The 27,097-nt window shown below is 36.5% G+C and overlaps 2 protein-coding genes across 2 annotated transcripts; one reads left to right on the forward strand and one right to left on the reverse strand.

The window, feature by feature from the left end:
* Positions 1-436: 436 nt before the first annotated feature.
* Positions 437-1,352, forward strand: LOC100619396 (olfactory receptor 52H1-like). The gene is given in 2 exon segments (XM_003340972.3): positions 437-708; positions 710-1,352. Coding segments are annotated over 2 exon segments (915 nt in total).
* A 22,320-nt stretch (positions 1,353-23,672) lies between these two features.
* On the reverse strand, positions 23,673-24,844 carry LOC100023155 (olfactory receptor 52A5-like). Its single transcript, XM_007491146.2, has one exon. The coding sequence runs from the start codon at positions 24,805-24,807 to the stop codon at positions 23,875-23,877; it is 933 nt and encodes a 310-aa protein (XP_007491208.2). The 5' UTR covers positions 24,808-24,844; the 3' UTR covers positions 23,673-23,874.
* Between the last annotated feature and the right edge of the window lie 2,253 nt (positions 24,845-27,097).

Raw genomic sequence — 27,097 nt, forward strand, 5'->3', positions numbered from 1 at the left:
ATTTTATATGTATACATAATAGTCACTGATATGCATACATGTGGATAGACATGTGGATAGTACTTTATATTCAATATATAAACAAATGTGCACGTGTATATGAATCACACTTTATACATTATATATTCATAAATATGTATATATTTGAAAGCATTTATAATTGACCCCATTACTCAATTTGGCACACTTTTCCTCTTTTGGGACACAAAATACTCACCCCATTTAAACTACTCCTCATACAAAGTGCCCAGGCTAACAAAGTTGTCAGATATTCAATGCACCACTCTTTACAGAACTCTTTGTACTCTGAAAGAGCCCTTTTAGTACATAAACAAAATTTGACACTGGCATGTTCTACAGGGCTCCCATCAACTTTGACAGTTAATTCTGGCATTTGGTTTCTCTTCAGTGTCCAAGGATCACCTTCTCTGAAGTCATGATGGCCACATTCAACCTGAGCAGCTATAATCCCAGCTTCTTTATCTTAGTGGGGATCCCAGGGCTTGAGAAGTTCCACATCTGGATTGCAATTCCCTTCTGTACTATCTACCTTGTGGCCATTGTGGGTAACTGTGTCCTGCTGTACCTCATTGCTGTGGAGCACAGCCTCCATGAGCCCATGTTCTTTTTCCTGTCCATGCTGGCCAAAACTGATCTCATTCTGTCATCTACAACAATGCCCAAATTACTCAGTAACCTCTGGTTTGGTGATGTTCTTCCTCCATTTCAGCTTTGTTGTAGATTCTGCAATACTGTTGGCCATGGCCTATGACCGCTATGTGGCCATATGCTCTCCACTGAGATACACCACCATTCTGACCCACCAGGTCATCACCAAGATTGTGGTGGGAATCATCTTCAGGAGCTTCTGTGTGATCTTGCCAGCTGTTTTCTTGCTAAAACGACTACCCTTCTGCCGAACACGCATCATCCCCCATACATACTGTGAACACATAGGTGTAGCCCGACTCTCTTGTGCTGACATCTCCATCAACATTTGGTATGGTGTTTCTGTGCCACTTGTGACTGTAGTCTCTGACATTGTCCTCATTGCTGTCTCTTATACCATTATCCTGAGTGCAGTCTTTCGCCTCCCTTCTCGTGGTGCCCGCCAGAAGGCTTTGGGAACCTGTGGATCTCATGTCTGTGTCATCCTTATGTTCTATACCCCTGCCTTCTTCTCCATCCTTGCTCATCGCTTTGGACATGATGTCCCACGTCATGTCCTCATCCTATTTGCCAACTTTTATGTTGCCATTCCTCCAGCTCTCAATCCTATTGTCTATGGAGTAAAGACAAAGCAAATTCGAGATAAGATTCTTCTCCTGTTTTCTCCAAAGGGAACACAATGACATCTGACTATTGGAAGAGAATCGAGGGATGGATAAGGGGAAACTTCAAAAAAGCATCTTTTATTTGAAAAATACTCTATTGAAATGCTGTTTTAAAAAAATTACCTTTATAAACTGAGTGCTTTAGATTATGATTTGTGTTTAAAGAGCAGATGAAACTAGATATTTGAAGACAAATATTTAGTAGGGAGTATTTTGTTTTAAGACACATCATAATGATTGCTAAATTTAAAAGTTTTCACTGGAAAAAACATCTTTTGTGATATTTTCATAAAAAGAGGAAGATATAAATCCAAAGTGCTCACTATTTTTCATAAAATTCAAAATTCCAATAATCCTGCAAAGAATGAGCAAAATAGTTTGGAAAAAAAACAGCAAAAAGGTCAGGAAGATGATTTATTCTCAAGAAGAACATCTAGGCTGCTTGTGATGGGGTGGGTGGAATCATATTTGCATTTGAGTCATATGTATTGTGAACTTGTGGCTTGCTGAAATCAAAAGCAGTGACTATATAAAGTTGATTTTCCCCCCCTAAAACTTAGCAATAAGTCTTCCAAATAGGTGACTTTGTGATAAACTGGAAACCAGAATAGAAAAAATGAAAGACAGGGTGAGCAAAAATTACAAATTTGAAGCTAAATTTATTTCAATGGAAAGTGAGGCTATAGTCAGTCTTTAGTTTCAGACTATAAGAAGGAAACTGCTGAAATAGAACTATATGCAGCACTTGGGATGTTCATCCACAACTTTAAGAGGGCTCTCTACTAATCCTATCATTGCATATGCCCCAAACTGAGATTGGTCCAAAATTATAAAACATTCCAGTTTTCCTCATTACTGTATCATTTTGGGGTCATAGCTAGTTCCTAGTTTAGAGCTGGAAGGAACCTAAGGGTTCATGGTTTCGACCTCCTTATTTTACAGAAGAGGACACTAAATTCTAGTGAAATTAAATGTCTTGCTTGGGTTATACATCTAGCAAATGTCTCTTTCAAACCTGCACCTTTTGGCCACAAATCTTTCTCTCTAGTTGTCAACTAAATGTTGCAAAAATTAGAGAATGAGATTTGGACTCAATAAGACCCATATTCAAATCCTGACTGAGATACTTACTGATTTGTGACCTGGGGCAAATAATTTAACCTCTTTCTGCCTCTGTTTCCTCATCTTTGAAGTGGTCATAATAGTGATCACTTCACGAAATTGTTGTAATGATTTGGAATTAACATGCATGAAGAAATCTGGAAGCATTTAAGTCATATACATATGCATATGGATATAGGAGGCTAAGTGGTACAAGTAATAATGTATATATTTGTATATCTGAGTATGTATATAGGAAAGTAGATGGTGCAAATGATAAAGCACCAGACCTGGAATGAAGAAGACCTGGGTTCAAATTGAACCTCAGATATTTACAAGTTGAATGACCCTGGGTGTCATTTAATTCTGTTTCCCTTAGTTTCCTTATTTGTCACTTTTAAAGAGGTAACTATGACTTAGTGGTTAAGAGCACTGGACTGAGAAATAAGAAGACTTGAGTTCAAATCCAGAATCAGATACTTCCTAGCTGTGTGACTTTGGGCAAGTCACTTAACCTCCATATGCTTGAAAGGGAAGTACCCTTGGATCTGTACTCAACCTTGCCTTCCTTCAGCAATTTTTATCAGGAACTTGGAAAAATTTTACAATAATACAAAATTTGGAACATTGGGTTAAACAGTGAATGTGTCCAGATCCAAAATTATCTGGACAAACTACTACCTTAGACTGAACTTCATAGGAGGACTATTGTAATAAACATAAACTCTTATCCTTTACTTCAAAAAAATCAGCTTCACAAGCTCAAAGTGAAAGAAGGTTGGGTGGACAACAGTCTGTCTGCACCAGAAGCAGGGAGTTTAGTGGCCTATAAGTTCAATATGAGCCAACAGTCTGATTCAGTATCTGACAGAAAGGCAGAATCCAAGAAAGTTATTGTTGTCTTGGACTACATTAAGAAAGACTGTGTACTGGTGTCCCCAACCACCCTAAGGGGTTTGGGTTTACAATAATTTGATTTCATCCCTAAGGCACCCTGGGAATTAAGGACCAAGAAGCCTTGCTAGCCCTACTCCCAGAGGGATTCTATAGAGAGTCATGAATGGAAATGTCTTTCATTCTAGTTATGAGTCAATCCCCATTCACCTTACATTCATTTCTCCTTTTATATATTCTTTTTTAAATTTGACTTATTTACCTATTTCCACCAATGTGTGTCCAACCTATTTTCTCTTTATGTTTCCTGGCTCCATTATAAGCTGCCTCCCCATCTGTGATTAACACCAAAGCAAAGGCAGGTGAGTGTCATTCCCTGGTTGTAAGAAGGGTGAATCCAAAGAAAAAAACATAGCAGAGGACAGAACTCCCTATAGCCAGTGAGGAATACTAATATGGCGATCACCAAGGATTTAATTTGTTTATAGCATTCTATGTTTCAGTCAGAGGTTTGGGCTCCCCTGTATCCACTTCCTCAGGTTTCTGGGAATATATTATGTAGTGTAATGAAGGTAAACCAGCAAAGAAAGTTTTAGAAAGTCATTCCTAATCCATGAGCTGAGTGCCTCGTCTCTATGGACCTTTAAAGGTGTCTGTAAACTTTTATGAGTTTGCTTTTATCTGCCTGTATGTAGATTGCCTTGTGTAGGTGTTATATTGCTTGTATGCTATAAGTAAACTCCACTAGAGCAGAGGTGGCTGTGATATGTTTCTATTCCTCAGGGCCCAGAACTAGACTAATGTGGCATGCTCATAAAGGTTTTATAATTATATTTATATAGCTCCTTGTTTCTTTGTCATGTAAAATCGCAGGTGTTTTACTCTATTATTTAAAATATATTATATCTTACTATCTTTTCTTCTAGGGTTCTCAGTGAAATATAATAATTCTGATGATTTATGTGTGGGTTCATTTTATATCCTACTAGTTTGCTAAAATTATTAGTTACTTCAACTAAGTTTTTAATTGAGTCTAGGATTTTCCACATATCTCAATGCATTTTCTGTAAAAAGGGGTAATTTCTTTTTTTTTATATTACTATTGCTACCATTTCTAATGCAAGACTGAACAATATCAATGATAATTAGCATACTTGTTTCGCTTCTGATATTATGGGAAAGGGTCTAGCTTGTCCCTAATCACAAATGTGATGGTTTTAAGTATATACTCCCTATAATTTTAAGGGAAAATCCATTTATACCTGTGCTTTACAATATTTTTAATAGGAATTAGTATTTTATTTCATCAAGTTTTTTTCTTCTCATGATATGACTTTTTAAATTGCTATAATTGATGTTAATGATTTTCCTTGTATTAAACCATCTCTACATATCTGGTTTGAATCCTGTTTAGTCACCTTGTATAATCCTTGTGATACATTGTATTCTTCTAGTATTTTATCTAGGATTTTTACATGCATGTTCATAATGAAATTGGTCTAGAATTTTCTCTTCTCTAATTTTCCTTTTATTGGTTTAAGTATCAGCACAATATTTGTTTCATAAAAGGAGTTTGGTAGAATCCCTTCACCTATCATTCTTAATGTTGGAATTAGTTGAACTTTAAATGTTTTGTAGAATTGACTGGTTAATCCATCTGGTCTTAATGTTTTGTTGGGGGTTTTTTCTTGGTAGGTCTCTGTTGATATGTAATTGATCAAGGTCATTCCAAATAATTGTTTTGATTTCATCTTCATACATAGTATATTCATTTTTTTCACTTTTGATGCTATTGATTCAGGTTTCTTCTATTAAAAAATCATATTAACCGGTGATTTACCTATTTTGTTGGTTTTCTCACAAACAAAATTTCGAGTTTTATTTATTAATTCAATGGATTCCTCCCACTAAATCTTATTGACTTCTCCTTTAATTTTTAGGATTTCCAACTCGGTGTTTAATCAGAGATTTTTAGTTTGTCCTTTTATTTTAATTGCATGCCAAATTCATTGATCTGTTCTTTCCTTATTTTATTGACATATGTAGATAGATATAAATTTCCCTCTAATTACTATATTTACTGTATCATATAGATTTTAGTGTGTTGTCTCATTATCATTAATCCCTTTTCTAAAGTTATTCTTTGTTTCTATTGTTTAAACCATTCATTCTTTAAGATTATTAGTTTCTAATTAATTTTTACTGTGTTTTCATGTCCCTTATTAAATAATTATTAGTGAATTTTAATATGAAAAGGATGCATTTAATATTTCTACTTTTCTGCATTTAACTGTTAAGTTTTTGTATCCTCATATATGGAGACTTTTTGTAATGCTACCACCTATCACTGAAAAAGTGGTATATTGCTTTCTATTCTCATTTAGTTATCTTCAGATATCTGTCATGTTTAAGATTCTATTCATCTCCTTGACTTCTTTCTTATTTATTTTTGCTTAGATTTATCTCTTTCTGCAGAGGGAAGGCTGAAGTCCCTCATTATTATGATTTTGCCTGCTGTTTCTACCTATAACTCATTTAACTTTTCCTTTAAAAATCTAGATGCTCTAACATTTGCTGCATTCATTTTCTATGATACCTTTTAACCATGTAATTTCCCTCTCTCTTATTCAAATCTATTCTGACTTGAACTTTGCTTGAGGTCAAGATTGGTAATCCTGTTTGTGTGTGTGTGAGTTTAACAGTTTAAGTGTACTATATTCTACTCCAGATTCTACCTTATTTTCTATTTCATATTCTACTTTAATTTTTATTCTCTTTCTTTTTTTTAAAACATTACCTTCTACCTTAGAGTAAATATTGCATATTGGTTCTGAGGCAGAAGAGCAATAAGGGCTAGGCAATGGGGGTTAAGTGACTTGCCCAGCGTCACACAGCTGGGAAGTGTCTGTAGTCAGATTGGAACCTACAGAGGTTCATACAGCAACCTCTCTGAGGACTCAGGGTCTCTCTGCCCAGGTGTGGTGTCATAGTTGGAATAAGGAGATGAGACACACCATGCATTCAACCCATGTATGCAGACATCACACACAGTGTTCTGTTATAGTATCATGGTCCATTTATTATACAGGTTTTCAGATACATACATACAACCAATTATCTATGTATGTGACATTCTACAATTTGATTGGATATTATCAAATCACCTAAACAACACTCTTGTGATGTTACTACAACAATGAATTCTGTGATCATTTACTAGGTTTCTACAACTCTCTGTGATAGATATTATTAATGTGAATGAAGTCAGTTGTACTTTAGTACCCCTTGACCTGCTGAGAGGATCATTGTGCTTTTGGTCAGCTTTCACTATTCATCATAATTGCTTGGGAGATGAACAACAAAGCGTATTCATATCTAGGTGTGAGGACTTAGTGCAGACCATTTTGGGGGTTTTCCTCAATTTAAAAGTTCTGTTTTTCTTGTGTTACCTTAAAGTGCCTAGCAATGCGGCTTGGCTTCTGTTCCAACAAATTCATTGGAGTGTGGTAACTGTAGGAGAAGATTCATTGTAGTACTCAAGCTTTTGGCCAGTGTTTATTGTAGGGCCTTGGAGCATGTCTTGTGCTTGAGAAAGGAGGGGTCATGGGCAGTAATCTTTGGGCTTTAATTCTGTAACTGTAATCTTTTGGGGGGTAATAACCTTGGGGGCTTAAAGTAGGATATATGTTTATTGACCCTATAAGTATTTGTCATTTCTCCTGTATTGAGGAGAGAATAACAATCATAACAAGTCCATTAGTGGGGAAAATTTGGGGAGAGAAGTCACAGAGGTGGATCAGCAGGGGGCACTCATTCTGGGGTCTGCTTTGCTGACCTTACTTTCTTGGATCATGACCTTGTCAACTGGTCAGGGTATCATGGCCTCTGGCAGGAACCCATTCTCATCAAATGAATTATTATTGAGTTGTGCTATTTTTAAATATGAATCTGATATCACCAAAACGGTTGTATAGGATTGCTTATAGAGCTGCGGTATTAGCATCTGTATGTTCATACCATCATTCAGTTAATATGAAGGATATAATCCCTACACCTCATCCAATAGATAATTGGAATAAATTGTTGGCAGATACTAGGATAATTATTGTGAGGAGGAAGGTAATGAGGTATTTGAAGAATTGGAAAATATTAGGGTCTGAGTATATATATATATATATATACATATATATATATATATCATAAAGAAAATTCTAGGATGAATCAGGTTATAAATAAGGCAATGGGAATAAAAATAATAGAGGAAAAATCTAATTTACTTATCAAATTGTTAAATGTATGACCTGAGAACCAGTGAAAATTGATTCTTTGCCAGGGTAAATTAAAATAAGTAAAGGAGGGAGACTAGTTAGGAAGGTTAATATAACCAATTTTTTTACAATATAATGGGAAGTATTTGTTTTGGGGGGGAGTAAGAGGTAACATAATAGTGGTGAAGTTAGTAGTATGATGGATAGAGGGATAATTGAGCTAAAGAGGTAATTAATTACTTTTATTTAGAATTGCCCCAAAGATTTTTGTTTCTAAGACCAATGGATAACTACTATCCTTTAAAAGTAAGAAAGCCATACTGTTAGGTATGGGTTCAGGGATCAGCAGTTCTTGATTCTTTCTTGGCACATAAGAAGGCTTAAACTTCTACATTTAGATTCACAATGTAATGTTTTGGTTAACCTATATTTGTAGCATGTAAAACCCAAAATGTATTTTGGGTTTAGTAATAATAAAATTAGTGGTCGGATATGAAGATTATGAGTATATGTTCCCATGTTAATCAAGGGTAAATAGGGGTTAGGTGATGGGTGAACTTTCCTCATTGTGAGGTTTATATATATATATATATATATATATATATATATATATATATATATATATATATATATGGAGTAGTAAAGAGCTGTAATAACTAGATTTACACCTAAAAGTAGAATGTAGAATTTGGATCATGAAAATGCTGAGATAATTAGTGTCAATTCTCCTAGAAGATTAATTGATGGTGGTAGAATGAGATTAGCTAGGTTAACTAGTCGTCATCAAGTGCATATTAGTGATGAGATTATTTGTAATCTTCAGGCAAGGATTATTATGTGACTGTGAATTCATTCATAATTCGTGTTTACTAGACAAAATAGTATGGGAGATGTAAGACCATGGGCAACTATTAATATGGTAGCCCCTGAGAAACTAAGTGTAGACTATATTAGGGCAGCAATATCTAAGCCTATGTGGTTTGCTCATGAATAATCAATTAGGGATTTTAAGTCTGTTTGGGGTATGCAAATAGACCTTGTCATGATTATACCTGACATGGATAGGATAATAAATGGGTAAGATAAGTAGATAGTAATAACTTTGTTAAATATTGTGATTCATATAATTCCATAGCCTTCTAGCGGGAAGATGGGATTAACTCTCCCCTGCCCCTTTTTAGATTTAATTACCAGAAGCCTGTATATACCCCACTTATCCTTAAGTGGGGGAGGTCTATGACCCACATGTGTGAAAGTGGGTGATGAATCAGAACCCACTGACTGCTCCCTAAGCCAAAGTATAGACTATAATTGGTCCACATAAAAGTAGAGGAAGGCACAAGAAGTGATGCAAGAGGCATCTTTAAGAGGAGTTATAACTTCCTGTGGGAGACTGTTTCTTTTTTCTTTGGAGTTCTGAGTTTGAGTTGGAGGCTGGTGAAGAACGTGATTACTGGACTGGAGATCTTGGACTTGGGGAGACTGTTCTTAAATCAATCCCTTTCCTGGATTTTCTGGAGGGACTAACCTTAGGATAGGCCTCCCCTTGAGAGAGGCTTCATGGCTGAAGCTCTTGAGTTATTCATCACCAGCCCTCACCTCAGATTGACACCCTTCTAGTTGAGGACTAATTAGTCCTGCCTGGGTTGAACCAGGGCCAGAGGCAAAATACTTATTGTGTTAGGTTAGATATCTTATCCTATCCTCTCTCTGATTTTCTTACTTTCACACTTTCTCCTTTTGTAAATAAACTACCATAAAAAGTCATTCTGGGGGCAACTGGGTAGCTCATTGGATTGAGAACCAGACCTAGAGATGGGAGGACCTAGGTTCAAATCTGGCCTCAGGCACTTCCCAGCTGTATGACCCGGGGCAAGTCACTTAACCCCCATTGCCTAGCCCTTACTGCTCTTTTATTTTAGAATCAATATACAATATTGATTCCAAGACAAAGTGGGAGGTGTGTGACCAACCTGTGCAATAGTGGGTGATGAATCAGAATTAAACTAACTTCTCCTGGGCAGTCTTAAAACAAAGCTTCAATGTGATTGGTAGACATAAAATTAGGGGAAGTAACAGGAGTGACCCAAATGAAGTATCTTTAAAAGGAGCTGTCACTTCCTGTGATGAACAGTTCTTCACTCTTTGGAAGTGGAGACTGGAGACAATTCTTCATTCTTTTGAGTGGAGGCTAGACCCAAGACCCTGTTCCTGGTGAGACTATCCTAAAATCTCTTATTTTGAACTCACATGTGGTAAGTGAAAAATTGACTCTTAACTGCTGGATTTTCTGAAAAAACTAACCTCAGGAGAGACTAGCCTCTTGATAGAGACTTCCCCAGGGCCCTGGCTTACTGAGGACTGTAAACCTCAAAATTCCTTAGACTTATAAATGTTGGAAATTTCACCATTGGGATATTTCATACTTGGAAAATTTCTTACTGATAGTCTATTGGAATGGGAACCCCATTGGCATGGGAGGTTCCTTCTATTCCCTTCTTAAGATTACTTTAGGACAGAAACCTTTTGCTGAACAATGGAAAGGACTTTGACCTATGCTTAAGCATAGAACAGGAATTTCTTTGAATCATGATTGATTTTAGAATTGATACAATGGAGATACTTGGAATCAATCTCCACCCTATTCAGTCCTAACAGGATTGAGTAAGGGCTGCAGCCTAGATCAAAGATTTAATCATTTGAAAATATGACCTTCAACAGACATGTGCAAAAGCCAGAAACCTCTGGGCGGTCCTGGGTTAAGCTAGAGCCTCCATTGGCACAGGAAAATTGATGAACAGTGATTGGTAGATGGGAGAACTGAGAGGAGGAACTTGGATGGTTTCCTTAAAGATAGGAGGGTCTGGAGACTTGAGGGGGGTTGAGGAGTTTGGTCGGGGTGATTGCGGTGGACTCGGAGAAGCTTGCGCTGAAGGAAGCTGAAGGTGGGGGCCTCTGAGACTGTTTCTCCATTTTGGTCACGTGAGTGATAGGGACTGATCTCTTTTCTTTGCCCCAGCTATCTAAGGGCTTGGGCCTTTTGGCCCAGCCTAAACAGAAGGGGTATTTAAGCCCTATTCCCTTCTCTCCCTTTTTCTCTCTCTCTATCTCTAATTCCTTTCTTGCTCCTATTGTAATTAAACTCCAAAAAAGGCTGACGGCTGACTTGAGTTTTTCATTTAGGAATTACATAGCTGAATTCCTTGGCGACCTTAAATTAATATATATATCAGTCTTTTAAAGTGATTCCCTTGTCACATTGTGGCTGACCACAGGGGAGTCTAAAGAATCCTCTCAAATAACTTTTGAAATTCCTTTCCTTTTTTACTATACCGTCTCACCACTTAGTCCCTCTTTTTTTTTTTAACAAAAAACTTGGCTTAAAGACACAGCTGCTAGAACACGTGAGTATAAAAAACTTTTTCTCTTTTCTCCTTAAGTTAAATTGGAATCAGCAGTTTTTTTCTTTTTCTTCCCTTTAATCTTAAGGGACAGCTGGGTAGCTCAGCAGATTGAGAGCCAGCCCTAGAGGCAGAAGGTCCTGGGTTCAAATCGGACCTCAGATACTTCCCAGCTGTGTGACTCTGATAGACAGAAAACAGCTGTTTTAAATCTCAGCAACAGGACCCTAAAGTCCTGGCTGGAAGAGCTGTTTCTAAATATCCTTTCCCTTAAGGAACAACTTCCTGGATTAAAAAAAAAAACCTGTGGAAAGTTTGTTGCTTTGCCCTGCTCCCCACGTGTTTTGTGAAATTACAAAATATACATATAAAAATGAGTACTACAATTATATGGCAGCTGAAGAAGTAGAGGCATTGAGGAATGAAGGATACCTCCAAATTTTTATATTAATAGGTACTGTCATTTTTGTAATCCTCAATACTATATTTAGAGATGATAAAATAAGAAAAATTGAGGATAAAATGCAAGCCCAATTAGAAGATCTAAAAAGTTTCTTACAGGATCAATTGGCAAACAACCACTCTACCAGAAACAGACCTGTTTCTGAACCTTTGAATGAGGAAATTTCCTTCCCTGAAATAGAGATGGAAAACACCTTCCCTATAGCCCAGTTAACAGACTGCTTCTCTCGTGTAGTGCAAATCTTGTCTGAATTTAATCCCCAAAACCCTTCCCCTGCAATCCCAGCTTCTCATGTTCCTTCTCCTACAGAAAACCAAATTCCAATGCAAGGGAGATCTTGTCCTCCTAGAGAAACCTGTCCTTGTCAAACTGACCCACAGGTACAAAATTCAACTAGAGGCCTGTTTCCTCTAAGAGAAGTACCTGAAATAGGATGGAATGGGGATGTGGTGACTTTAAGACATAGGATACCGTTTACTCCCCAAGAAATAAATGAATTTACACAAAATATCCCCACATATGAACAAGATCCTTTTCTAGTAACAAAAAAGATGGGAGACATATTTTTTCAGTATAATCCGTCTTACAAGGACGTTGAGAGCTTACTCCAGGCTTTTTTAAGTGAACGTGAAAAAAAATAAAATAATTGCTCATGTCAACAAAACCCGGGGGCATAATGCAGCATATTGGCCATCTCAGGATCCCGAATGGGACTATAACAATCCTGAGGATTATCTACAACTATACCGTTGTAGAGAGGCCATCCTCACGGCCATGAAGGAATGTGCAGACAGTACAGATAAGTGGATGGAACTGGAAAAAATTAAGCAAAAGGACGAAGAAACACCCTCCAGATTTATGGACAGAATTATCGAGTTTGGGGACAGATACTTAGATTGGGATTTAACTGAAGAGAGTAGTTTAAGACAAGTTAGAAGAATCTTTGTAAACAATTCTTGCAAAGCAATTAAAAATTATTTTAAAACACAATGCCCAAGATAGTCAGATATGGACCTTGAAGAATTGCGAAAAACAGCTATATATGTTTTAAAGGGAGAAAGAAAATAATGATGACATGGAGGAAATGAAGAAAAAAATGAGATGTGTAATAGATAGGATAACTAAATTAGAAAGTGGGCATGATAATGGACCAACGACAATTGCCCCTCTCCAGAAATCCAATTATCAATCCATTACTTGCCACTTCTGTGGGAAGAAGGGCCACAATATGATGGATTGTAGAACCTTTCTTAAGATGTTTGGAAGGAATACACAGTTTAATAATAGTTTTAGAAATAATAACTATAGAAATGATGATAATGGTTATAGAAACCAGAATTATAGAAATAGGAATTGGGAAATTAATGACAATGTTCCAATTAAAGAAAATTATAATGATAATGAACAACAACAATATATGAGAAATGGAGCTCGTCCAAAAAATACTCGAGGTACTAATGACCCTCAGAGAGGTGCCCTTCAGGGGGGTGCCCAAGGAATATCCCAAACACAATGATGGTGTCCGGGGGGGGGCTGGGGCACAGGAATCAGAGGATACAACCTTTGATTTCCTGGACCCTGATGTCCTACTACCCGTTGTCCCTATCCACTGCCCTCCCCATACTAATGAACCCCATGTTACCTTAAAGGTGGGTAACACCTATTATGATTGTCTATTAGACACCGGAGCTTCCTGGTCTGTATTAAAGAGAACACCTGATTTACAATGTTATTCTATTGGCTCAGAGAATGTAATGGGAGTATCAGGAATAACCCAAAGAGTTAAAACACTTCCTCCTAGAATGGTGTCTGTAGGACCCCTAGAGGTACAACACTCCTTCCTTTTGATGCCTGACTCCCCTTTAAATTTGCTGGGGAGGGACCTTCTATGCAAACTCAGAGCCACAATAACCTGCTCCCCAGATGGCTCATTATCATTAGAAGTACCAGAGGAATCTTTAAAATTACTCCCTGTACTTCTCTCGAAAACCAGGAGGAAAAAGAGCCTTCCATTTTTGAAATACCTAAAGATATACCTGAGTCTCTTTGGGCCACATCTTCTTCTGATGTAGGCTTACTTAAATCTGCTGTTCCTGTGCAGATAAAAACAAAATCTAGCCCACCTCCTTCTATCCCTCAGTATCCCCTCTCAAAGGAGGCAATTGAGGGTATTACACCAGTTATTAACTCATTAATAGAACAGGGAATAATAATCCCTTGCAAATCTGAATACAACACGCCCATCCTGCCAATTAAAAAACCAAAAAGAGGGCCCGATGGCAAGCACATCTATAGATTTGTACAGGATCTAAGGGCAGTGAATAATCACGTTATAAAGAGACACTCCGTAGTTTCTAACATACATACTATCATTTCATCTATTCCTAGCACAGCTACATACTTTACAGTAGTAGACTTGTGTTCAGCTTTCTTTTCCATACCAATACATGAAAACTCCAGACATATTTTTGCTTTCACCTGGAAGGGCTCACAATATACCTGGTGTCGGCTGCCACAGGGTTATGTCGAAAGTCCGAGCTTATTTGAGCAAATTTTGAGCCAAGACACAGACAATATAACATTTAAAAATAGCAAATTAATCAAATATGTAGATGATCTACTCTTGGCTTCAACAGATGCAAAAACATGTCAAGAAGATAGCAAACACCTTCTTTTGGAATTGCACAAAAGAGGACATAAAATCTCTAAGGATAAAGTTCAATGGTGTCTCCAAAAAGTAGAATATTTGGGATTCATCTTGACTGCAGGTGCTCGTTATATTTCTCCAAAACGAATTGAGAACATTCAAAAATTGAGTGCTCCTACCACTAAGAAACAGCTGAGAGCAATTTTAGGAGCAACAGGGTTTTGTAGACAATGGATTCCTTGCTATGGGGAAATCACTAAACCCCTTATAGCATTAACAAAGGATTCGGTTCCTGAACCCCTCAAATTAGAGCCTGAACACTTGTCAGCTCTATCAGATTTAAAAAAGGCTATCATGTCTGCCCCTGCTCTAGGCATCCCAGATTACAACAAGCCATTTACTTTATATGTGCATGAGCGAAGAGGAGTAGCCTCTGTTGTGTTAACTCAGACTTTGGGACCTTCTAAGCGCCCAATTGCTTATTATTCTGCCCAACTAGACCCAGTAGCAGCAGGAGCACCACCATGCCTTAGAGGAGTAGCTGCTATAGCCTTACTAGTGACAAAAACTGTTGATTTAGTATTGGGATGTCCATTAAAAATAATGTGCCCACATGAGATTGAAGCATTATTGGTAAAACATAGAACACAGGCATTCTCGGATCAGAGAATTACAAGGTATGAAATAACCTTATTAAATAGTGAAAATATTACCTTGAAACGCTGTTCAACTCTTAACCCTGCCACCTTGCTTCCAGATTTACCTACTTCAGGAGAACCACTACATAACTGTGAAACATTAGTGTCCATGGCAGAAAAGCCTCGAGATAATCTCTTGGACACTCCCTTAGACAATGCAGATCTGATTTTATTTACCGATGGTTCCTCTTTTATGAGGGATGGCATACGTTACACTGGAGCTGCTGTAGTCTCAGAATTTGCCACTGAATGGTCAGCTTCACTACCTTCTAACATTAGCGCTCAAGGAGCAGAACTCATAGCTCTAAAACAAGCTTGTATAATTGCCAAGGATAAAAAGGCAACAATTTATACGGATTCTAGATATGCTTTCGGCATTTGTCACTCAGTCGGGATGCTATGGCTCCAAAGAGGATTTTTAACCTCAGCTGGAAAATCCATAGCTAATGCAGAAATTATTAATGAAGTTCTCTCTGCTCTCAAACTGCCTAAAGCCCTAGCTGTAGTTCATTGTTCTGCCCATACAGGTGGCTCTGACCCTGTCTCTAGAGGAAATGACCGAGCAGATGCTGCTGCAAAACTAGCAGCCATAGAAGGACCTGGATTAATTTTAACATTAACAACCACTGATAATTTAAATTTATCACTCTCCTATAATGAAAAGGAAGTGGAAAAATGGAAACAAAAATTTAAAGCAAAACAAATTAATGGAGTATGGGTGTCATCTGAAGGAAAACCCCTGCTCCCTAGAAGTTTCTATAACCAAATTTGCCAATCTATTCATAAAAATGGTCATTTTGGCACCCAGGGCATCGTGGACTCTGTCAAGAGAGTATGGATAGCCCCTGGTATAACTACTGTAGCCTCTAAAGTATGTTCAGCCTGTCCTATTTGCCAGGCATATAACCAACATGCATATCGTGGAAAAGCCTTTGGTGGATGTCGTCTGGCTTACACACCTTTTGAACATCTACAGATAGATTTCATAACAATGCCAAAGGCTGGACGTTATAAATTTTGTCTAGTAATTGTAGATCAACTAACCAGATGGCTGGAAGCATTTCCTACAACCCAAGCCACAGCAGATTTTGTTGTAAAGATACTTTTAAAAGAAATTATTCCTCGTTTTGGCCTGCCAGCACGTATTGACTCCGATAGAGGGAGTCATTTTACCGATTCTGTCTTAAACCAAATATATTCTTGCTTGGGGATAACTCTCCCTACCCAGATTGAGCCAGGGGCCTGAGTAAATTACTTAGTACTTAAACTAGGTGTCTTACCCTATGCTCTCTGATTTTCTTACTTTACTCTCTACATTTTATAAATAAATTGTAAATAAATCTCTTTGGAATAAATATAAATTACTGGCAACCACATTATTAAATAATCCAGTCCAATCCTTTTAAAAATAACCACTTTTCCCCCTTACAATTCCCACTCAGGGTTTTTTGGATTGACCTTTTTGTTGTTTTGTGTTTGTTTTTGTCCATCTTGGACCTGGGTCTCAACCCACCAAGTTACCTACATGCTCTCATGTCTCTCATTTTTAAATATTTGTTTCTTAGAAGCAGCATGTTGTTGGGTTTGGGTTTTTGATCAATCTTGCTACATATTTTTATTTTATGGATGAATTCATTCTATTCATGTTAAAAAGTTATTATTACTAATTAAGTACTTCCTTCCATTCTATTTTTCCGCTCCACTTTTTATTTTCTGCTTTTCTTTTTTCACTCTTTCCTCATAAGTCTAATTTTATTCTATTTCTTCTCTATTCCACACACTTTCTAAGAGTCTCTCCCTTATCATTTGCCCTTGTTCTCCTAGTTCTTAATCTGTTTACCCTTCTGAGTCCCTCTCCTTTCCTATGACATCACCATTATATTTCTCTATAATTTAAGAAGACTTTTACCCTTTTAGGTGTATGTTTTGTTTCTCTTTGACCCAGTTCTGATGAGAATAAAATTCTAGCACTATCAGCCCTTCATACCCCTCCTCTAGTTCACTCTATTTGTTCTTCTGTTCACACTTCTTTTATATAAGATAATTGTTTCATTTTACCTCTCCCTATCCAATTATTTTTTGCCACAATTCATTCAATTCAACTGTACTCCAAGCCTTCTAACCATATACACTCTTTCAAACTATCCTAATAATGATATTATTAAGGTTACAGATAACATTTACCCACAAAAGAGGTTAGTGTTTTGACTTCATTGAATCTCCTATAATTGGGCTTTGATGCTTACCTTCTTCTGTTTCTTCTGATTATTGTAAATGAAACTTTCTCACCTTTCCCTCAAGAGTACCTGAAAGTCTTTTTTTCACTAAATATCTATTTTTCCTTTGTATAACTATACTCAACTTTGCTAGGTAGGTTATTCTTGATTGTAAACCCAGCTTTTTTACTATTTGAAATGTGATCCAAGACCTTCATTCTTTCAATGGAAGAGTTGCTATATCTTGTATTATCTGAATGTTCTCTAGCTCTGCAGTATTTACATTGATTCTTTCTAGTTGCTTGCAGTATTTTCCCCTTAATCTGGGAACTACAAAAGTTGGATACAATATTTTTGTGAGTTTTTATCTTGGGGTTCCTTTCAAGTGGCGATCAGTGAGTTCTTTCAATTTCTATCTTAACCTTTAGTTTTCTAATTTCAGGGTGATTTTGCTTAATAATTCCTTGAATTATATAGGGGCTAAACTTTTTTATCATAACTTTAAAGGAGTACAAAAATTCTCATATTATTTCTTGTCAACTTGTTTTTTAGGACAGTTGCTTTTGTCATGAGCTCTTTCATAATCTCTTCTATCTTTTCATTCTTTTTTATTTTGTTTTGTTTCATGTTGTTTTAAGATATCATAAGCCTCCCTTAACAAAAACTAATATTTAAAGAGTTTTGTTTTTTCTCCATTGAGTTTTTGGATATTTTTTCCAAATTGGTTAATCTTTTTTTCTATAATGTTCTTTCATTGATCTTATTTTTTCCTAATTTACCTCAACATCTCTCATTTAGTTTTTAAAGTCCTTTTATTGCTCTTCCAATCATTTATGTGCTTTGTCCATTTGATATTTTCCAATGAAGTTTTAGAATTAAATCTTAACCTCTTTGCCTTCCAAATTTGAATATTGATCCTCTCTTTTACCAGAGTAGCTATGTATAATTGACTTCCTTCTCTTTTCTTAATTTATCAGGTAGAAAACACAGTGGGAAAGAGAAAGGATAGACCTTCATTTAAAAAAATTAAAACATAAAACAGACATTTTTGTTGCCCTTCCATCTAACATTTTATGACTATATTAGGAATTAGAAAGAAGTCTTTTTATTTCTTTAGTAAATGATGGTCTAATGTTTGGTAAGCTTTTTGCAAATATTGGTTGTTTCTTGTTTATTTTTGTGAACCCATTGCTAGCACCAGAAGTAAGAACTATAAACAAAAATGAAACAATAATAGAAAGAACATTACCTAAAAATTAAGGACACTTCAAAGTGGCATAAGATGTCTCTTTAGTGATTTTTATCCCTTTCTATTCTTACCTTATTCTTTCCACTTTTAAAATCTTCAAACAGAGGTTAGATGATTACTTGACACACTTTAGAAGAGATTCTTTGTTTTAAACCTAATAGCTCTCAAGGTGCTTTTCAACTTAGAAATTTTTATGAATGCTAAACAATATCAGATAAGTCTAGGAAATAAAGTCTTGATAGATGATTTCATTAGTATAGAGAAAATCCAGATAATGAAATTACCAGTTCTACCACCAGTTTCTAACAATGCTGGCTCCTTCTCTACATGTTATAATCTTTGAGAATTATAGAGTGCACTAAAAGGAAGGTCAGCTACAACTGGCTTATGGAAGGGTCTGAAAGGAGATAAATCTGGAGATTGGGAGGATATTATATATGTTTTCTGAGGGCATGGAGGGGTCTAATTTGGTTTTGTTGTCAAATTCATGAAATGGAGTTATATGAGATATGGCTCAATATGTAGGGTGATATTCATTTGTTGGAAGCCTTAGACATAAGGCAGAGGAATTTGAACTTTAAAGTCAGTGGAAATGACATTAAAGAATCTGTATCACCATTTACTTTACTGCTTTATCCTGCTGAACATGGGACCTTTCTATCTAGGGGCGTGTTGTCAAATGTTGTCAAAAAATCAGTTCTGGTCTAGGAAGATAGTAGAATTGAGAGTGCTATTGACCCATTATATTCATAAAACATTTTTTTTTCATTCAAGCATTAACATTTTCCCTGTCATTTTTTATACAACATACTATTAATTCAAGCCCTGATTTGTAGAATTTGCTGATTTCCCTCAACAAAAAAAGTTCTTAGGAGGTGGTTCAAGGAGGCTCAAGAAAAACCCTATTTCCACCTGACTGAAGGCAATATTTTCCATGTATATGGTAACCCCAACTGATACGCAAGATCCTCAAGGAACCACTCTGAAGATAAGGGATTGACTTACTTTTCTATTTGTATCCCCAAAGATTACTCCAGTGCATTCCCATAATAAGCAAGCACTTAATAAGTGTTTTTTTAAATAAATTCATTCATTCAGTAGGGAGACAATACTGATTTTTTTCAGCTGATATGTTTATAAGAAAGAGAATTCTAACATTGGCATGAAAGATCCCTTGAAGACAGAGGGAGAGCAGAAGAGTCAAATGTAGTTTAGGTGAATTGTAAAAATGACTTCAATCAGATATTATCAGTGAGAAAAGAAGGGAAAAGAGATTAACAAATGTTTTGAGGTGGTAGGTGAATGCACATGTAATATGGCCTAAAAATTCCTTTTGTGTTTCTAATAAACTATGTGAGAGCTTTGAGGGGTAGCTGTTGGCCATATGTTTCTCAGGCATAACGAATAGCTACTCTAATAAAGGTTCTTATTGGGTTGGGAAATGGAATCAATGGATCCTATTTTAAAAGAGCAGACACCTTTAAAATGAGATTTTGCAGGGAGTATCATGTGCCTCCAATAAGGGGGAGGGATGGGTAAATCCTTTACTACTATGGCTTTAGGACAACTTAACAATTCATATGTATATTTTCAGATAGGTGGGCTTCCAATGTGGTTCCTAGCTAATTTTGTTCTGTATTGCCTTAACTACATTGTATGTCTTTTTTGTATGTTTTTCTATATATATGTTATTCTTATGCTTTGTTCTTTGTTCCTATGAGAATGTAAACTCCTTGCCAGTGACAATCTTGTTTTATGAAACCCTAGATCATCCAAGGTAGGATTAGTAGGTTTGTCTTAGACTAGATATGATTAGCAGATATAATCTAATCTTAAATACCCTCTTGTCTTAGACATTTCTTCCATTGTATCTTCCATTGCATATAAAAAACCATGTTCTTCAATTCCATGAAAATTCACATGATGGAAAATCCCATTCCTGGTGCATTTTCCCTGGGATAGTGTTCCCAGACCTTGGTTCTGTGTGGTGTTGTGTATGTTATGACTCTATCTGGTGTCCATATAACCACTGTCTCCTTTGTCCTGATTAAAGACTTGTTCTTTTGTAACTTAGGTAGTTTTTTTTTCCCCAAGTTAATACCAGTAAGGATTGCTTCATTAAATATATAAGTATCCCCAGATCATAGCCTAGGGTTCTGTACTAGTAGGCTTTTATTAAATACTTAGTGATTGATGTATTAATTGATACATGTTTATTCTTTCCTAATCTTACTCAAGGTAGAACACTCCAGGATTGGAAGAAATCCTTACAGGGTCCAGGGATTATGTGTTGAAATTGATAAAAGTCCGGTTAAATTTCTGGATAGAGAAGATAACTGCAACAAAATGAATGACTCATGAGAAACCTTTCTTATAAAATTAAACAAACCTTGGCATTATTTTTGTTTCCTTCCTTTCCCTCATTTCCAACAAGTCCTGTTCATTCTATGCCCATGATAATTCTTCCATCTGTCTCCCCTTCCTAACACAAAGTGTCTACTCCCATAAATGCCCTTAAACCCCTCTACCTAGATTATTGTAATAATATACTGTAGTCTCTTCCAGTTTACAATCTCTTCTAACTCTATGATAGATTTCATGCTTGTGCTGAAATAACCTCTGCTATATAATGATCTGGTCATGTGTTTCTTTTACTACAAAATACTAAGGGACTTCATGTTGACTTCTAATTAAAGTGTATATGGATTTATCTGAATTAGAGGCACTATAAAATATAGAACAACTACTTCCACATTATTTCCTTTCACCAATCTTTGCTCACACTGTCCTCTCTCCTAATAAAATTCTCTTCATCTTTTAAAACCTAGTTCTATAGTTTCCTTCATCACCACCTCTCCCTCAAATTCTTTGTCAGATAAAGTGTATTTATTAGAATTATGTGGCTCATTTAGACTTACATACACAGATAATTTTTTGTCTGTACCTCTTTTAAGTGCTTTTAATGTCACTATTTGTTTTGTAGTCATTAAATATATATCATATTTCCTTACTTGACACTGATTGCCAAATGGCAGGGATCATGGTTTAGCTGTAGTGTGCATGTTACCTATACAGGTTTTATGTATTCTAAATGGGCTAAAGGGAACAAAAGGGAGGAATAGAATCTCTGGAGTTGTAGCCATCTCCCTCCAATGTAGACTGTAGTTTCCATTTAGAGGGGACTAGAGAAGGGTCTACAAGTTTGGCTCTACTTATTTTTATTTTTTAATATTAATAGAATATATTTTAAGTAAAATAGAATATAAAATAAAATATAATGAAAAACAATGCCTATGAAAAACCCTGGGTTATATTCTCCTATCAATATCCTATTGTATTTGTGGGGTAGAATGCCCACACAGAGATATTGTAGGGGAACACTTGGATGAGGAAGATCCAAGTGTTTAGGGCAGCTTACAATGGTCATGTCCTTTGTCCCTTCTGGAAAATCTGTACCAAACAAAACCCCTTCTCAGCTAACTGTTCCCGTTCTGGTTCCTCATTGCCCTTCTGCTGAATAAATGTTCCTTATCTGCTCTTGAATATACGTAGTGGTCATATGCTCTTTTAACTATCAAGAAACCTTAAAATAGACTCCAAGAAAATGTGACACTTTTATATGACAAACAGTTCCCTTAGGTCAGAGGACTGCGTGCTTTTTTTAATTGAAATTTTTTATTTACTTAATTTCGAATATTTTTCTATGGTTATATGATTCATGTTCCTTTCCTTCCCTTACCCTATAGTCGATGCAAAATTCCACCGGGTTTTACATGTATCATTAATAAAGTCCTATTTCCATATTATTGATATTTGCACTAGAGTGATCACTTAGGAACTACATCCCCAATCATATGTATATTGAACCATGTGATCAACTAAATGTTTATCTTCTGTGATTGTACTCCCACAGTTCTTCCTCTGAATTTGGATAGTGTTCTTTCTCATAAGTCCCTCAGAAATGTCCTGGATCATTGGATTGCTGCTAGTAGAGAAATCCATTACATTAGATTATACCACAGTGTATCAGTCTCTTTGTACAATGTTCTCCTGGTTCTTCTCCTTTCACTCTGCATCAATTCCTGAAGGTCATTCCAGTTCACATGGAATTCCTCCAGTTCATTATTTAACACAATAGTATTCTATCACCAACATATACCACAATTTGTTCAGTAATTCCCCAATTGAAGGGCATGCCCCCATTTTCCAATTTTTTGCCACCACCAAGATCGTGACTATGAATATATTTGTACATCTTTTTCCTTATGATTTCTTTGGTGCATATACCCAGCAGTGGTATGACTGGATCAAAGGGCAGACAGTCTTTTCGCACTCTTTGGACATAGTTCCAAATTGCCCTCCAGAATGGTTGGATTCATTCACAACTCTAACAGTGCATTAATGTGGTTCCCTCTATTTGGAGAGAGGGGAACTATTCTAAAAATATATCAATCTTCCCTACCAAGCAAAATATTTCTAGACTGGGGAAAAATTTTGTTCTTAGATTTAAATTGCTTTCCTCCTCACTATTCCTGAAACAGATAAATACTTCAAATTCGTATATGAAAGTTTGACTCCTTTATACAAAATACTACTTCCATAAAAGACTATCACAAATAGTAGAGAATGTATAAAACAATTTATCCAAGGAAGTTACAAAAAGAACAATAGGTTCTTAGGAGCTGATTCAAGCAGGATCCAGTACATTCCTGTTTCCATATGACTAGTAGCTGACATCTTTTGTATATATTGTATCTTCAGTTGGCATGTAAGTACCTTAAGGAACATCTCTCAAGATCAGAAAATGACTTACTTGTCTTTTTGTGTTCCCAGAGATTATCCCAGTGTATTCCATATATGAAGCACTTAACTGATTTTTAAAAATAAATTCCTACCTTCATTAGATGAGAATATATCAGCTAATATACAGAGAAAATGAGCCTCTCACCAAGAGTGAAATATCTCAAGATCATTCCAGAGGAGGAATCTCCATTCTCAAAAAGGGAAAACTGGCTAATGTCTCTAGAAAGACCAGTAGGAATTTAGGGACCTGTTGGGGAGAGGATCTGGGTTTTCATATATATATATATATATATATATATATATATATATATTTGCTATCCAAAGTCTTTTCTCTTTCTTTTTGTTATTGTTCCCAATGATGGTCAGGAACTACATGTGTTTTTACCTGAAGAATGAAAAAAAGAAAATGTACTCTCTCAATCCAAGATTTTAGACCAACTCTGCTCTTACACGGGAAATCAGTATCGGGTCAGTATGTTTCTCACCAATGAGGAGAACCTGATTCAGATATGCCAGCTTAGACACCAGATTACGTTACAAACTTTTATATTCCCATTAAAATCTAACATAAAATCTAGAACACAGTATACACAATAAATTTTGTTAAATTGAATTAAATTTATTTCTGAGTCTATTGAACTGTAACCTTTAAATCGATCAATTGGTCATACCATGTGGTAACAAGGAAACTGCTATACTTGCCAAGAACACAACAGAAGGGAGAATGAGGAATATTTCTCAACAATTTTGAGAGCCAATGATGATGACCATTCAAAAATTCCTGAGGATTAGAACTGATCCTAATAGTGGAGCATTTTGATGATGCGATTCCTAATTTCCTTGGTCTTTACACCATAGACAATGGGGTTGAGAAGAGGTGGAACCAATAGATACAGGTTAGAGAGGAGGATGTGGACATAGGGGGGGATGTGGAATCCAAACCGATGAGTGAAAAAAGAGAAGAAAGCAAGGAGATAGAATTCAAGGAAAACAAAGATGTGAGCAATGCAGGTGTTGAAGGCTTTGAGGCGGGCCTCTTTCTGGGGTAAACGGAACACTGCTATGAAGATCAAAATGTAGGACAGGGTAATGAAGATAATGTCAAAGCCCAGGATAGTAAAGGCCACAAACAAACCATAGGCCTTGTTGACCCGGATGTCATCAGCAGCCAGCTTTACAATGGCCATGTGCTCGCAGTAAGTGTGGGAAATGACTGTTGTTCGGTAATGTTTCAGGTGGCATTTGATAAGCACAAGGCATGGGGCCACCAGGATAGCAGCCCTTAAGGTCACCCCAACCCCAATCTGAGTGAGCAGTTGTGGGGTGAAAATAGTAGTGTGCCTCAGGGGATCACAGATGGCCACATATCGGTCCAGAGCCATGGCCAATAAGATGCCTGACTCTATGCACTGGAATGTGTGAATGAGCCACATTTGCAGCAGGCAGGCCTCAAAGTAGATTTCCTTCAGATGAAACCAAAAGATGCCCAACATCTTGGGGAGGATGCAAGTACTGAGGGCAATATCAGTGACCCCCAACATGGCCAAGAAGAGATACATGGGCTTGTGGAGACTGCTTTCAGATCGAATGATGAACAGGAGCAGGTAATTTCCAACCATGGCAATGACATACATGGCACAGAATGGAATTCCAATCCAGCACTGCACAGTCTCTAGGCCAGGTATCCCAATCAGAAAAAGCAGCGATGGCATGAAGATTGTGCCATTGGCCATTAGTATGAAGGCTAAAGTACATCAGTAAAGAGACCCAAGGCTTTCTGTTGGGGTTAATCTTTCCTCTTCTGATCTGTTGACTTGAAAACCAGAAAGGTGTATACTTAAATGATTTGTAAATCCATCTCATTAACAAATTAACATGGAACTGAAAAAGTCCAGAGGTCTTACAACATAATCTACATGTAAACCCTTTTACTCAACTCCTTTTACTCAGCAAGTAGTCTTCTATCTTTTGCTTGAAGACTTCTAGTAAGGGGGTACCCACTGTCTCCCAAGGTCACCCATTCTACTTCATTAATTAAGACTTTTTCTCTTCATATCATACTTAAATTTACATCTTTGAAATCTCAATCAATGTTTCTAATTCTGCTTTCTGTAGCTCAATAGATCAAGTTTAATTCTTCATTAAGAGTTTTCAAATATTTAAAAAGCATATAAATTCCCTTTTTTATTAATACCTACATTTTCATTGCTATCACAAAAATTTTAAAATGATAATTAGCTTTTTTATTGCACAGAGGCAAGTACTTCACAACTCATATTGTTATAGTGTTGACTAAGTGACTTTTCCATTGTCTTAAAATAAGTGTGACCAAAGCATAACTTAAACCTAGTTCTTAGTGGCTTACTCCATATATTGCTTCCCATCTTCTTTTACCTAAATAACCATAAGTAGTTCCTTGAACTTATCTTTTTTTTTTTGTAGCTTCCTTTTCTCCTTACCATTTGGTTTACTTCTTTTTAACTTGTTCCAGTTTTCAGTATTCATGCAATATTCATCACTAACTAATCCAATTCTATGAAGCATATGGACATACTCATTGGCAATTGTAACGCTATATATACCTCATAGAGGATTAGTGATTGAATATCTGTGTTGGGAATGACTACTTTGATCTTGGATATTAAGTATTACCTACCTATTAGTGTAGATCCTATAAATAGAAGAAAAAAGACTAAATGGACTTTCCCTCAATACTCTTTTCCTTTAAGTCAGAGAACAGACACACAAGAAGGGACTTTGGTCTTTGGTAAACCATAAACTGACCAACCAGCTCCTGAGTTAATTAACTTATCTGACCAAGAGACTGTAACAACAGGAGCAAGGTCAGTGGTAGGTTATAGAAAGCACCTACATCCTGATTTTCTAGGATCTGAGTGTGGACCCAGCCCAGAAGAAGCAGTGTCCTGTCACTTGGCTACAATGGAATGGGAAACACATCAATAATAACTGGAGATATTGAAACCCAGCCTGCTAAAGAATTTCTAAAGAAGGAGAATTTCTGATCCAGAACTGTCTCTGAGTTATTTTTCTCTCAACTCTGTGTTTGAGTTGAAGGAGTTGAAAATACCAAATGTCTGTAAAGAACAGAGGAGTTCTTGGGTAGGATCACTGCTTGCAGAAAGGAGTATTGAAAACATAATCCATGGCACTGGAAGAAAAGCATATCCATGAGATGAGGTATAAATGAGATGGACTCTGTCATATACTATCACTGTGAATTATTCAGATGGTGTGGGTCTCATAAAAAGGGAACTTCCTGTCTAGAAATGGCAAGAGTGTTTCTTTTTTGAAGGAAATCAATCTCTAGAGTGGGATCATGATGCTGGAGGAATATATAATTTCCAGAGTTAATCAAGAGATTCATTGGAATATTAAGCATTTGCCTACTTAGCAAACCTAAGTTGGTTTGTTAATCAGTCCAAACCACAGAGAGAAGGAAGGTTTCTCCCATTACGCTGGAAACTCTTCAAGAACAAGAAATGTATCCCCAGCATTTAAAGTGCTTGGAAAAAGTGTTTAATGCTAATCGACTGACTAATTCAAGTCTTACCTCACTCCAATCTATCTTCTATGTAGTCACCAAAATGATTTTCCTAAAGTGCTGATCTTTCCATGTCAAATCCCTATTTGGTACTCTGGCTTCTGTGATCCAATATATAATTCTCTGGTTGACATTTAAAGCTCTTCTCAACCAGGCTCCATCCTACCATTTGTAGTTTGTTGGTCTCCATACCCTCTAACACATCTACCCGAACTTGTTTTTTAATGTTCTTTTTCCCAGCACTCCCTCTCCCCTCTCTGTGCCTTGGCACAAACTGTCCCCTAAAGCTAAAATCCTATCCCTCCTCTGCTACTCTTGGAATCCCTAGTTTCCTTCATGATTTGACTCAAGGATATGGTTCAACAAGATGCTTTTCTGGGCTATGTTATGCTGATTTTTTTTTAAAGTAAAACTGCATGTCTTCAGAATAGGGCTCTGATATTTATGAATTGCAGCTCTAA

Source organism: Monodelphis domestica, chromosome 4 (assembly GCF_027887165.1).
Source record: "Monodelphis domestica isolate mMonDom1 chromosome 4, mMonDom1.pri, whole genome shotgun sequence".
Classification (NCBI taxonomy): Eukaryota; Metazoa; Chordata; class Mammalia; order Didelphimorphia; family Didelphidae; genus Monodelphis; species Monodelphis domestica.